Here is a 12156-nt window from a genome sequence, read left to right as displayed (position 1 = left end):
GACAGTCTTCTCATATGACTCCTATATGACTCTGGATTGTTTAGTCTATCTCACCAAGCCTCTTTGTCCTAATTTTTAGAATGGAAATTAGTTTTATTGTCTTGACTATCTTTTGAGGTAGATTCATTAGTTCCTTTGTTCATTAATCACATTCTATCATTTGGTCAACGATACTTCATTTAGTAAACATTATTTACTTCATTTAGTAAACATTTATTGAATACCTGTTATATGCCAGGCATTGTGCTAAGTGCTGAAGAAATTTAAAAAAATGAATGAGGTGGTCCATTCCCTCAAGATGCTTACAGATGTTATAAAGGTATTATAAAACAACATGATTTTAAGTGCAGTGAGAGATGCATTGTTTAGGATTCATGGTAGTTTGGAGGAGGAATACCTGACCTAAATGGATATGTAGGTGTCCAGGGAGGGTGGTATCCAGGAAAGCTTCCTGGAGGAGAACAAATGAGATAGTGCATGTGAAAAGTCTTAGAAAACTCTACGGTATCATATAAATGTTAGGTATTGTTGTTTTAATAATGATATTTGAGAGCTTATTTTTGCAACAATGGAGAGAGATCAAGATTTTTTTTGAGAGCTCAGAGAGATTGGAAAGTATAAAAACATTTTATTCAAAAAATCAAAAGATTCAGTAAAGAGTTTTATGTAGGAGACAACAGATTAAAGACCAATGAATGTCTAGATGATTAGAGACCAATGAGTAAATGTAGGCTAGGGACTTCCGTGGTGGCGCAGTGGTTAAGAATCTGCCTGCCAATGCAGGGGACACGGGTTCAAGCCCTGGTCTGGGAGGATCCCACATGCTGCAGAGCAACTAAGCCCGTACACCACAACTACTGAGCCCGCGCTCTAGAGCCGGCAAGCCACAACTACTGAGCCTGTGTGCTGCAACTACTGAGCCCGCACGCCGCAACTACTGAGCCCGTACACCACAACTACTAGAGCCCAAGCTCTGCAACAAGAGAAGCCACCCCAGTGAGAAACCCATGCACCACAATGAAGAGTAGCCCCTGCTCACCGCAACTAGAGAAAGCCCGCACGCAGCAATGAAGACTCAATGCAGCCATAAATAAATTAATTCATTAATTAAAAGAACAAACAAAAAACAAGAAACATTTATTTTTTTAAAATGTAGGCTAAATAGAATAAAGCTTTTTCATTAAGTGTCAGGATTGTAAGATTTAATGGATCTAAAATGGATTTGGAACAAATCTAGAAAATTGTAAATTTTACATTTTGTTGTTTTTCCATTCTGGTGCCAACTTCTACCTCTTTTTGCAATATTTTTCCTTTGAGGCTTGTTATGTATCATGTTGAATTTGTCCTTAAATGTTATTCTTTTTCATTTATATAGGAAAATAGAATCTTATGATTTTCAAAGTTTTTCATATATATGTGTCAGTTAGGATTATGTTTGGCCGCATATAACTGAAAAAAATATAACAGGACTTAAGTGCTTTGGAATATGAATTATTATCTGTTTTGTTCCTATGTATCCTCAGTATCTTAAAATGTACCTGGCTTGTAGTAGGTACTTTCCATATTTATTAGAGTGAACAAATGAATGAATGGTGAGAGGGCTGGTATGGCGACTCCAAAGCTGCTGTTAGGATCTAGATTCCTTCCAGCTTTCCACATAGAGCCAGGTCTTAGTAATGCCCTTATTCTCATAGTTCAGGATGGCTCAGAACCAGCATGTGATAGTGTGCCTACTCCCTTTAAGGTGAATTCCCAGGTGACTTTTTGTCTCATTCGCTAAAAGTCATATCGCCAGGCTGAGTTGCAAGGGCATCTGGGAAGTGCAGCCTCTTAGTTCTGCTGCAGTGTGCTCAGCTAAAGATGGGGTTCCTTTACTGGAAACAAGAGGAGGCTGGATAAAGGAAGGCAACTGGTACACTCTCTCACAAGTACAGTATATGTTTCTTGTTCCTCATTAAAATCCTTGTAAGGTAGATGATGTCATAGCTGTATTGTTATTTATGAAACTAGATTTCAGACTGCTTAAGTAACTGTTTTAGAGCTTATATAACATTTAAAAAAAACCCCAAAGATCCCATGATCTTTCGAGTGTCTCATGCTGTCTCTGTTTTAGTTATAATGGCAATGAAGTAGTGAATCTGTGCAGAAAATTAGTCTCTTGATGTCCTCATTTTTTAAAAACAGGTCTGGTAAGATATACACCAATGTGGTGATGTAATGCTATGCCTGTGTGAAGGGGTTAGAAATTATTTTTGTTTGCTTTTTATTTATACAATCTAATTTGATTTAACAATTAACTTCTATTACTATAATTAAATAAGCTAAAGTTTTTCAAATTTCTAGATGAGATGAGGATTGGCATGGCATGTTTGTCCATCTTGTGGGACTTCAACATGTAGCTTCTAAACTTTTCTAATTCTTGGTCAGAGCTGCTGCTTTATTCTGCACCTACAGTAAATAATGTATTTTATTTGAGTTTTCAGAGATAGTGCTGGCTATTGTACTCTGTGGGGCATAATGTTCATCGAGAAACAGAATGTAAACTCCAAATGTGGTTGACTAAGTAGTGAAACTTGGAATGCATTTCGTAGTATAGCAGAGTTTTAATGTTTATTAGATAATGAAATGTGTGTCTATGACTTGTTTCCACTTAGGATATTGAATCTCTGATGTCTGAAGGTAACAAATCTCGTACAGTTGCTGCAACCAACATGAATGAGGAGAGCAGCCGATCACACGCAGTCTTCAAAATCACCCTCACACACACTTTATATGATGTGAAGTCCGGGGTAGGTGTTCAGATACGTGACCCTTTTTTTTAATTTCTGAAGTGGATCATGGTTTATCTTATTCCCTTCAGGTGTTAGGTGACTTAAAGTCCTAGCCAGGCATGTGTATCAATTAGGACTCAGGACAAGAAACAGAAGCCACTCTAGGTAAACAGAAATGGATTTAATAGAGGGAATTGGATGATTACAAAGTTGTTGGTACACCTTCTGAGGAGTGATTTCTAGACTAAATCTCTAGGAATAACCTCCAGAAGAGCACAGATCTCATCCAGTGAGGATGGTACTACCCCTGAGGCCACCCCCAGACCTGTGAGTTCCAGGCACACCCCAGAGCTGTGATCCAAGATACAGGAGTCAGTGAGGCCACCTTCTTAGAGCCCTGGAAGTTGGAGAACGTGAGCTGGGATGCTTTTTTAGGAAAACTCATATATCCACACTCCTGCTTGCCAGCAGAAAAAAGCCAGATGAGTGAGGGGGATGGGGATGACCGCTACTTTGTTTCTGCCTTCTAAATCTTAAGCAAGACTATGTGATTGACGGAACCTAAGTCACCTCCTGAGCCTTGGCTGCAAGGGAGCCTGAGAAATGTAGGTTTTAGCTCTCCACCCTCTCCAAATAAAGGAAGTTGGAACAGAAGTTATACAAGCTGATGGCCCATAGTCTCTGCCACAGCATTTTTTGAGCTTTAAACTCTGATGGCAAGCTGTATAAGCTAATAATACTCTAGCTGATTTAGTGGAGTTTTTTTTGAAGTGTTACCTTCTGCTAAACAGCAAAGTGTTAGAAGGAGTCAGTCATACTGGGGAACTTGTACTATAAGATTCTAGATTTGTAGAATTACTTTTTTGAGCATTTGGACTTGAAGCTTATGAAAAGTAACAGAGCCAGAGATGTGTATGCTTCTATCACACTGAAAACTTCTGTGTTGGCTCATACATTTGTGTTTTCCCTCTTACTTTTTATGTGAACTTTTGCATATTTTATTACTACCCTCCAGCGAATCAATTTCAAATACCAGAAGCTAAAATGATCACCCTGGCAAAGTGCTGTATTTTGGCAAGATTTTCATTTGCTGAGAGCATATTTTTCTTCTTTTACCATCACAGCAAGATTAGTGCAACGACAAAAAGTTCTTTGTTTTCTATTTCCTTTTCAGCAGAAAACATACTGACTTTTTTTTTTTTAAAACCAAAAGTACTTTTGATTTGGGAAGCTTAATACCCTTTTGTTAGCAACATGTTTATTTATGGAAATAAGTATAAATGTATACTTTAAAGGAAAGTTTAAAAAAGTGATCCAGTCTATAGATTTTGGCATTGCTTTCCCACATTTCTTACATTGCTGCTGAAGTATAAACTATCTGTTATGTGTGTGATTTGATAATTGAACATTTTTGATAAAGGAAAATGTCAGTATGTATAATATCTTAACTACAAAAATATGTAAATTTAATAGCTGAAATTATGAAACAAGGGAATTATTATATGAATAATATGAAAAATTTTAGAAACCATTGGGTCTTTGAGGGATCCTTCTGTTGTATAAAAGTCAGATTTTTTTTGTATCATAAGAAATTCAGATATTTTCCCTCAGGACTCTTGGTAAATATATATGAAATTTTAAGCATGGTTTCACCTATTAAAATTTATACCTCATGAATAGTGCTTTTGTATACTTCTCTAAGAAGATTTTGTTGGGTTCCCTTCGAAATGTACCACATTGGGGGGCACTGTTTTGTTTTGAGATCGTTTTCTGTCTGGATTCGTAGTTGTGTATAATTTTGTGTGTATCTACTACTAGATTGTGTAGTTTTCTTACACTGTTCTGTAGCAGCACAAATTAACTTTAAAATAACAACAGATACGCTTTAATAAAGGATTTAGATAATAAACTCATTCGGTAGAGATGTATCACTTTCTGTATTCGGTAACTGTTTGTTGGTATTTGTCGATTTGCTTCCTAGACGTCTGGAGAGAAAGTGGGCAAGCTGAGCTTGGTTGATTTAGCCGGCAGCGAGCGAGCGACGAAAACGGGAGCGGCAGGTGACAGGCTGAAGGAGGGCAGCAACATCAACAAGTAAGCCGTCCAGGAGCCTCTGCCTCTGTTGCTTCAGTGACTCAGTAGCCAGAAGGCGGAACTTCTGTAGTTATTGAAAGAATAGGATTCCGGAATGACTGAGGCTCTAAAGAATAAACAGTGTAGAATTTTCTTTCAGAGATATTTTTTAAGGGCCCGAGCCTGTTTTATGTTTTGTTGAGAGGCCTGCTGGGGCTGAGGAGCACAACCTCAGTCAAGTCCAAGGTTTCCCAAGGGCAGCCCTACTGAGGTTCGGGGCCAGGGAGTTCTTTGTCCCAGGGAGTGGTCCTATGCCTCGTAGGATGTCTAGTGGCATCCCTGACCTCTACCCACTAGATGGCGGCAGTACCTGCCATCTCTCTCCCCAGCCCGAGTTGTGACAACATAGATTATCTCCAGATACGGCCAGCTGCTCCCTGTGGGGACATAGTCACCCTCCAGTTGAGAGCCACTGGTCTAAGCTACAGAAACAAACAAAGATAATCGGAGTATCAGAGTCCAGCTGTGGATCTTGGCGGGGGTGTCACTGTCTGAACAAATAATAACGTGTACTGGCTACATCGGGCTTTCCTTTTTATGACAGCTGTGGTGCTTATTTATACCAAGATTTTACTTTACAAAGTAATATTTTGTGCACCAAGTCCTTCATACGGTTATACATTTTCTTACCTTAAGCTATATTGTTAGCCCCTTGGGGGCAGGAATCTTTTCCATCCTTGTGGCTCCCAGAGGGACACATAGCAAGACAGTCATCAGTAACCCGCTGGAGATCATAGAATACCATCATCCAGATGCTACGCTATTATTTATTTATATATATATGAATGTTCTTGCCTTGTACTATGTTTTAGTTCATCATATTGTGTTTGTGGCATCCTTTCTTAAAGATATGTGGTATTTGTGTCATTATCTTGACCTAATGGTTTACAGCTTACATTTTTTTTTTTACAAAAATGAAAAAAAAATTGAACTAAGCAATTTTATAGCTTACAGTAGTATTAGAGGGATATCAGCGTTTAGAGTTTATGTGTTCTTAACCTGAGCAGCAAAATGCTGACAGCAGTGCTGTTCTCGTGCTGGTACAAAGGCATCTTGATGTTCAGTCTTTGTGCTAAAATGTGACATTTGATATACTCAGGTTTTTACGATTATTACGGTTTGTTGCACCATGCAGGTCCCTCACAACCCTCGGTCTGGTTATCTCAGCCCTAGCAGATCAGGGTGCTGGCAAAAACAAGAATAAATTTGTTCCATATCGTGACTCAGTTCTCACTTGGCTGCTCAAAGTAAGTTATTTTCCCCCCTTTCTGGGATGCTCTTGGTGGTTGGTAAAAAGGAAGAATAAAGAGTAGACTATTGATTTCTCCCAATTATAATCTCCTACATCAGTGTTCAAATTTATAATCATTAGACTCTTACATGGTTGTCCTAATTTTAGTGGATTAAGCATGGGTTTCTTTCTGATTCACCAGGACCCGGAAGCAGGGGGGTTTGCGGCCCACCGAATCGCACAATCGCCTCTGAGATTTGGGGACTAGAACAGGACCTAGTGCTGACCTGATAGCTGAGCGCGTCATAGGAAAGGGGTTTCCACTGTGTTCCAGACCCAGCTGGACTGCTCCATCCTTCTCACAGACTCCTTTTGTTTGATGGACATTTTGGATCTTCTTTTTCTGTTTAACTTCCAGACTACTCATGATCATTTTAATTTGCTTTCAGCTGCTTAAAGCTGTTGTTAAAAGACAGAGTAGAGTACACAGTCATTCACTGGTTAATCGATTCAGCATGAATGAGAGGAATGGAAATCAGAAAGAAAAAGCCTGTACGAAGCGCTGTGAGGATGTAAGGAAATGCTAGACACTCCTTGCCCTGTAATCACTCAGTCTGGTAAGGGAGAGAAGTTGTGTACACGGAATACTATAACACGAGTTGGTGATTCCATGAGAGAGAAGAAAATGGCATGAAATAGGAGTTTGGTGAAGAGAGAGACTATTTCCAGGTTTCTTCTAGTCTTTCAAGATTCCCTTTGGTCTTGATAGAGCTGGTGTGGTGGATTAGGTATTGGACTGGGAGTTAGAGGATATCAAATCTAGTGACAGTTTAACTCCTTATAAAGTTGCCAACCCGGAATAAAATATTTTACCTAATGCTCTTTTAAAAAATGTTTTTAAAATGGAAAAATAATTTTGTGAGCCCTGTTTAGTTGCGTGATGGCTTATTTTCTCAGTGATCAAGAATTTATTGAATACGTTACTCACTGTGCTAGTGGTTGAGCATGTAAAGATGAGTTAAGCGCAGGCAGCTTAGTAGAGAACACAGCTTTTGAGTTATTCCATGACATGTTTAGAGAACCATGTTTGTAAAGGGAGTAGGGTTTTCTCCTAGTTTCTACACCCTCTCAAAGGCTTTACTAGTATTCAACTTTATTTTCTAAAACTCTACACAGTGTTTGAGCATGCTTTATTAAGTGAAATTTGCCACAGTAGAAAATCAGGTAGATTACTTCCTTTGGCCTAAATGCAATAAAAGTAGAAATTTAAAACAAAAGGATCGGGACTTCCCTGGTGGCACAGAGGTTAAGAGTCCGCCTGCCAATGCAGAGAACACGGGTTCGAGCCCTGGTCCGGGAAGATCCCACATGCCGCGGAGCAACTAAGCCCGTGCGCCACAACTACTGAGCCTGCGCTCTAAAGCCTGTGAGCCACAACTACTGAGCCCGCTCACCTAGATCCCGTGCTCTGCAACAAGAGAAGCCACCACAATGAGGAGCCCGCATGCAGCAACAAAGACCCAACACAGCCAAAAATAAATAAATAAATAAATAAATATAACAAAAAAACAAAACAAAAAGATAAACAAAATTTGATGATTAAAAGTCACTTGTAAATAACTCTTGAATTAAAGGGATACATATTATAAAACATTTAATTACCAAGGAAATAATTGTCTGGTCCTCAAGTATCAGTAATTAACCTTGAAGTCTCATTTGTTTAATTTCCAGAAGAAATCTCAATACGATACTTCTTCCTCACACTTTCCACAGAAACATCTCCTGATCATTCCTGATGATTTCTGGATGTGCCTGATTTAAAAGAATATTCATTGTCCTGTTGTTCCAGTGTTGCTGCTTCAGTCCATTTAACCCAACAATAAGAAATACTTTCTGTTAAGTTGACGTAGTTAAAATGGCCTAGGTTAATTATTGAGTGTCCATCCCATAGGCTGGAGGCCAGGAGAGCTTGGGTCAGGAGAATCAGGTACTGTGCAAAGTGCTTCACATACATTATCTCATTTATTCCTTGGAAGGCAGTTGGTGGTGTTCCCATTTTACAGATGTGGCAACGGACACAGAACCTGCAAGTGATAGAACCGAGATTGGAGTCCAGGGCTGACTTTGCTGCCCATCTTCTGTTGCCTAGGCTGTGCTCTTCTTACCAAAGGTTTCTTTTCACTAGAAGGAGAAGCACCTAACTTTTACCAAATGTGATAGAAACTGTTGAATATAATTGAACTTGAAGAACAAAACTAAACCCTTTTTTAAAAAGCTCACTTTATCTACTGTTTAATAAAATTAGGCTATAATTGTAACTTCTATGTGTTAATTCTTAGGCTAAAAAAATGAATAGTTTCCTTGATCTTTGTCATGTTTTTCCTGAAAAACTACATGACCTTCTTTACGATGTTTGACTTTTGTACAAGATCATAAGTAGGGGCATTTTTGTAAAACCTATGCTGGGGCTTAAACAGTTTCCCCCAAAGCCTTTTGGAATCCCTTGCTACACAAATCATTCTCCTTTCAAGTGTCTTTTATGTCCCTGTTGATTTTTCCTTCTTTAATTCTCAGTTAGTCTAATTCTTCCTGATCCTTGTTTGACTGGGTATGATTCTAGTATTCTCCACCGTGACTTTCATCCAACTCATAAAATTGCTCATCCTTTATAAGATTTGCAGTTTCTTTTTAAAGTTTTTTTTTTTGCACTGTGTTCGCATTATAATTATGTAGTGCTCTTGACACTATAGCATCTGAGAGGAAGAGAAACTGCTCACACTTGATGATTTGGCAAGTGGGGGTGTGGCGTAGGGGGATGGGGATGGATGTGATTGCTCTTCTCTCAGGCAGGGTTGAGCGCTTACTCATTTGCTAAGTGGTCAGTGGAGAACTGTTTCATATTAAGATGATGTTTGCTTCTCTCTATGACTCCCTAAATATAGATCTCTTAATATCAAGTAACTTCCGGTAATGAGTGCTCCAATAATGAATATCTTTGGAATTCATCTACTTTTTTGCATCCTTACTGCTTTCTTCTCTCGCCTGGGTGATTGAAACTTCTTTCCTGGGCTTTCCTAGTTCATTCCGTTCTTTACAGTTAGGTTGCTGTCTTTCTAAATTAATACTCTTCTTAAACTTAAATCTCTTCAATAACTCTCTAGGGGCACTTACGATGAAGTCCAAGTTATTTAAAGACTTGTGGTTTACTAGGCCCCTCCCTCCTTGTCAGTGTTCAGCTTTTGCTTCTTGACATTATCAGTTCTAGCTGAGTGATGAGTACTTTTACTTCTAGGACTTTGCTCTTACTCTGCTGGGAACAGTCTTCCTCCTCTCTTCAATCCCTCTTCCTACTTCCCTCCCCCATCCCCTTTACCTGGGTGATGCTTATTCATCTTTAGGTGTCAAATGTCACTTTCTCTGGGAGTCTTTTCTAACCTTTCAAGACTGGGCTTTCTGCTTTTTCTCTGTTTTCCCAGACCATATTGTATTTACCTCTACTTTAGTTCTTAGCATATAGTATTTGCTCACCAGCATTGCCCTCTAGACGGTAAACTCCGTGAAAAGTTGAATGAATGAATAATTTCAACTCTGCTCTGCACTAGCAGTATGACCTTTGGTAAGCCTGTCAATCTTCCTGGGTCTCATTTTCTCGTCTGTAAAATGAAATAATTTGATTAGGTGACTTCAAAGAGTTCTTTCAGCTTTAAAAAATTCCGACTTCCAAAATTCTTTCTCATGTCCATTTAATTTGCAGTTTCTGCGTTTGAAACAAAGCTCATCTGATTTGCCTAATTAAACAACTAAAGAGTAAACAAGAAGCATTATACTTTCTCCTTGAATGAGTGCCAGTTCTTCTCTTGCTGTTTCCTTTTTGCTGATGGCATGAGGCCATTTTTGAACATGAGCATATTGTTGCTCATGCACAAGGGCTTTTAAAATGTCAAGTATTAAAAAAAAATGTCAAGTATTTGTTGTTTGCCAGGTTTCCTTTTCTCAGCACAAATTGAAGCACAGTATGTGTGCTTTCCTCCTGTGGTCGTTATTGTTACGAATCCCCTTGTACTCAACCGCATTTGCCGTTCCTGTGGGCTGAGAGAATGCAGCGGTTCTGGAAGGGCAGTACTGCGCCACGGCGCTGCTTGTGAACTGAATTCCAGCCTGAGATGTAATTCCTATGATCTTGATATATGACATTTGAATTCCATTAATGTGCATGGGATTCTTCTTGACATCTTTCTGGAAGTTGCCAAAGCTGGGCACCAGCAATGTGAGATCAGTGTCTGGAAGTAGAGTGAAGCAAGCAGTCATCCAGGCTTTGCGGAAATTGCCTTCGCTTCCTAAAGCCCAGATAACTCATTTCCTTCCTTTTCATGCATCGAAGAGTATTTCCTTCAATGATCTAATTATCTTAGCTGTGTTTTCTGTGGAAAATCAAAATCTTAGTAATGGATGAATAAGGGGACGTACTGTTTGTGATTATATTGAACCGTTAGCAACACCCAGGGAATAATTTTGTTTCTGGCACTAGGACAGAACAGTTTGGAAAGGCTTCAGGTCTGAACTCTCTCTGTTGCCAGGTGTTATTTTATTACTGTGCTATCGTGGGTAGCTGTGGGGGAGTGGAAATCATATTGGACTGCAAGGTAGAATACAACTGGGCAGGAATGTTTTCACTTCACTACTTCTGGATCTGTAGGCAAGGTATTTAACCTCCTCTGTCAGAACAAACCTCTGGTTTTTCATCAGTAAAATGGGGATACTAACACTCTAATTCACAAAAGGCTGAGGACTGAATAATCTCTGCACAAAGTTGTATAAATCACGGGTGGTTCAAGCAAAGTTTAGAAATACTGATAACGGAAAACATTTCTATCTTCAAAAGTAAGAATTTTGTATTGATTAATGCAGCCCAAAGATAGAGTTGGCTTTCTTGTGATCTAATGAATTCCTCATTAGTGGCCAGCCTGAGTGTTCTCTCTAATATTGTGAGTCTATAATTCAGTGATACTTTACTACTGAAAGGGGGCATTGAATCTAGTCTTCTGGGTAACTCTCATCCTGGGATAGTGTAGTGGGAGTTACCTGTAGCTGTGCAGCAGATTACCCTGAAAACTCAATAGCTGGGAGCAGCCATTGTTTGTTACCTCAGAGTTTCTCTGGGTCAGGATTCCAGGTGCAGCCTGAGTGTTCTGGGTAGGGTCTCTCCCGTGGCTGCAGTGCAGGCGTCATCTGGGGCTGCAGTCCTTGCCGGGCTGCTGAGGTTGGATCTGCTCACCTGAGTGCTTGTGCGCAGGCGTCAGAAGATGTGTTTCCAAACTCACTCCTGAGGTCTCTTCCTCGGGCTGCCTCACCTCATGGCAGTGGTTTCCCTGAGTGAGAGAAAACACCCACAACAGAAGCCAGTCTTATATAATCTAATCTCAGACGTGGCAGGCCATCAATTCTGTGTTCTCTTCCTTAGAGGCAGATCAGAAAGTCCCTCCCACACTCAGGGAAGGGGAAGACACGGTGGTGTGAATTCTAGGAGGCCCAGATCTCTGGGAGCCGCCTGCGCAGCTGGATTTCATGCAGCCTTTGTGTGGCGAAGCGGCGTGGGGTAGACTTGACTTCCCAAGTCCTGTTTTGTAATCCTGAGTTATACCTAGTTATTTTTTAATGTTCTCGAGGGGAAGTCGTTTTTTGAATTTGTTGAAGCCCATCCTAAAGTCCCTTTAGCGGTTTTCTCTAATGGAGATGAATGTCTTTTTTTCAGCACCCGTGTCTGAACTCTAGAAGCGGTTGTATAGAACTTGAAGCCTGTTTCAGTAGTTTTTGAAGTGCTGTCAGATGGAATACGATGAAGTACCTTCAACGTATCTTTTGTTTTCTAAGACCGTAATTGTACCTTATGTTTTAAAAACTGTACAAGGTGCTTGATAGCATTATAACAGCACCCCTTTCTGAGCCATTATTTAGGCTTCACAGAGACTCCAGGTACATGGCGTTATGGAGTAGATTGTAGGTAGTCACTCTCTGATCAAA

At 39.8% G+C, this 12156-nt stretch overlaps 1 protein-coding gene across 1 annotated transcript in view; it reads left to right on the top strand.

The window, feature by feature from the left end:
* KIF13B (kinesin family member 13B) overlaps positions 1-12156 on the top strand; it is a gene marked incomplete at its 3' end in the record, with an annotated part of 184320 nt that overhangs the window by 72059 nt on the left and 100105 nt on the right. Inside the window, exons 8-10 of the mRNA XM_079705977.1 lie at positions 2655-2789; positions 4753-4865; positions 6040-6151. Of these exons, the coding sequence (XP_079562103.1) occupies positions 2655-2789; positions 4753-4865; positions 6040-6151 (360 nt within the window). The remainder of the gene's footprint in view (positions 1-2654; positions 2790-4752; positions 4866-6039; positions 6152-12156) is intronic.

This window comes from Hyperoodon ampullatus (genome assembly GCF_949752795.1).
Source record: "Hyperoodon ampullatus genome assembly, chromosome: 6".
Classification (NCBI taxonomy): domain Eukaryota; kingdom Metazoa; phylum Chordata; class Mammalia; order Artiodactyla; family Ziphiidae; genus Hyperoodon; species Hyperoodon ampullatus.
This window is presented reverse-complemented; position numbering and strand designations above follow the sequence as displayed.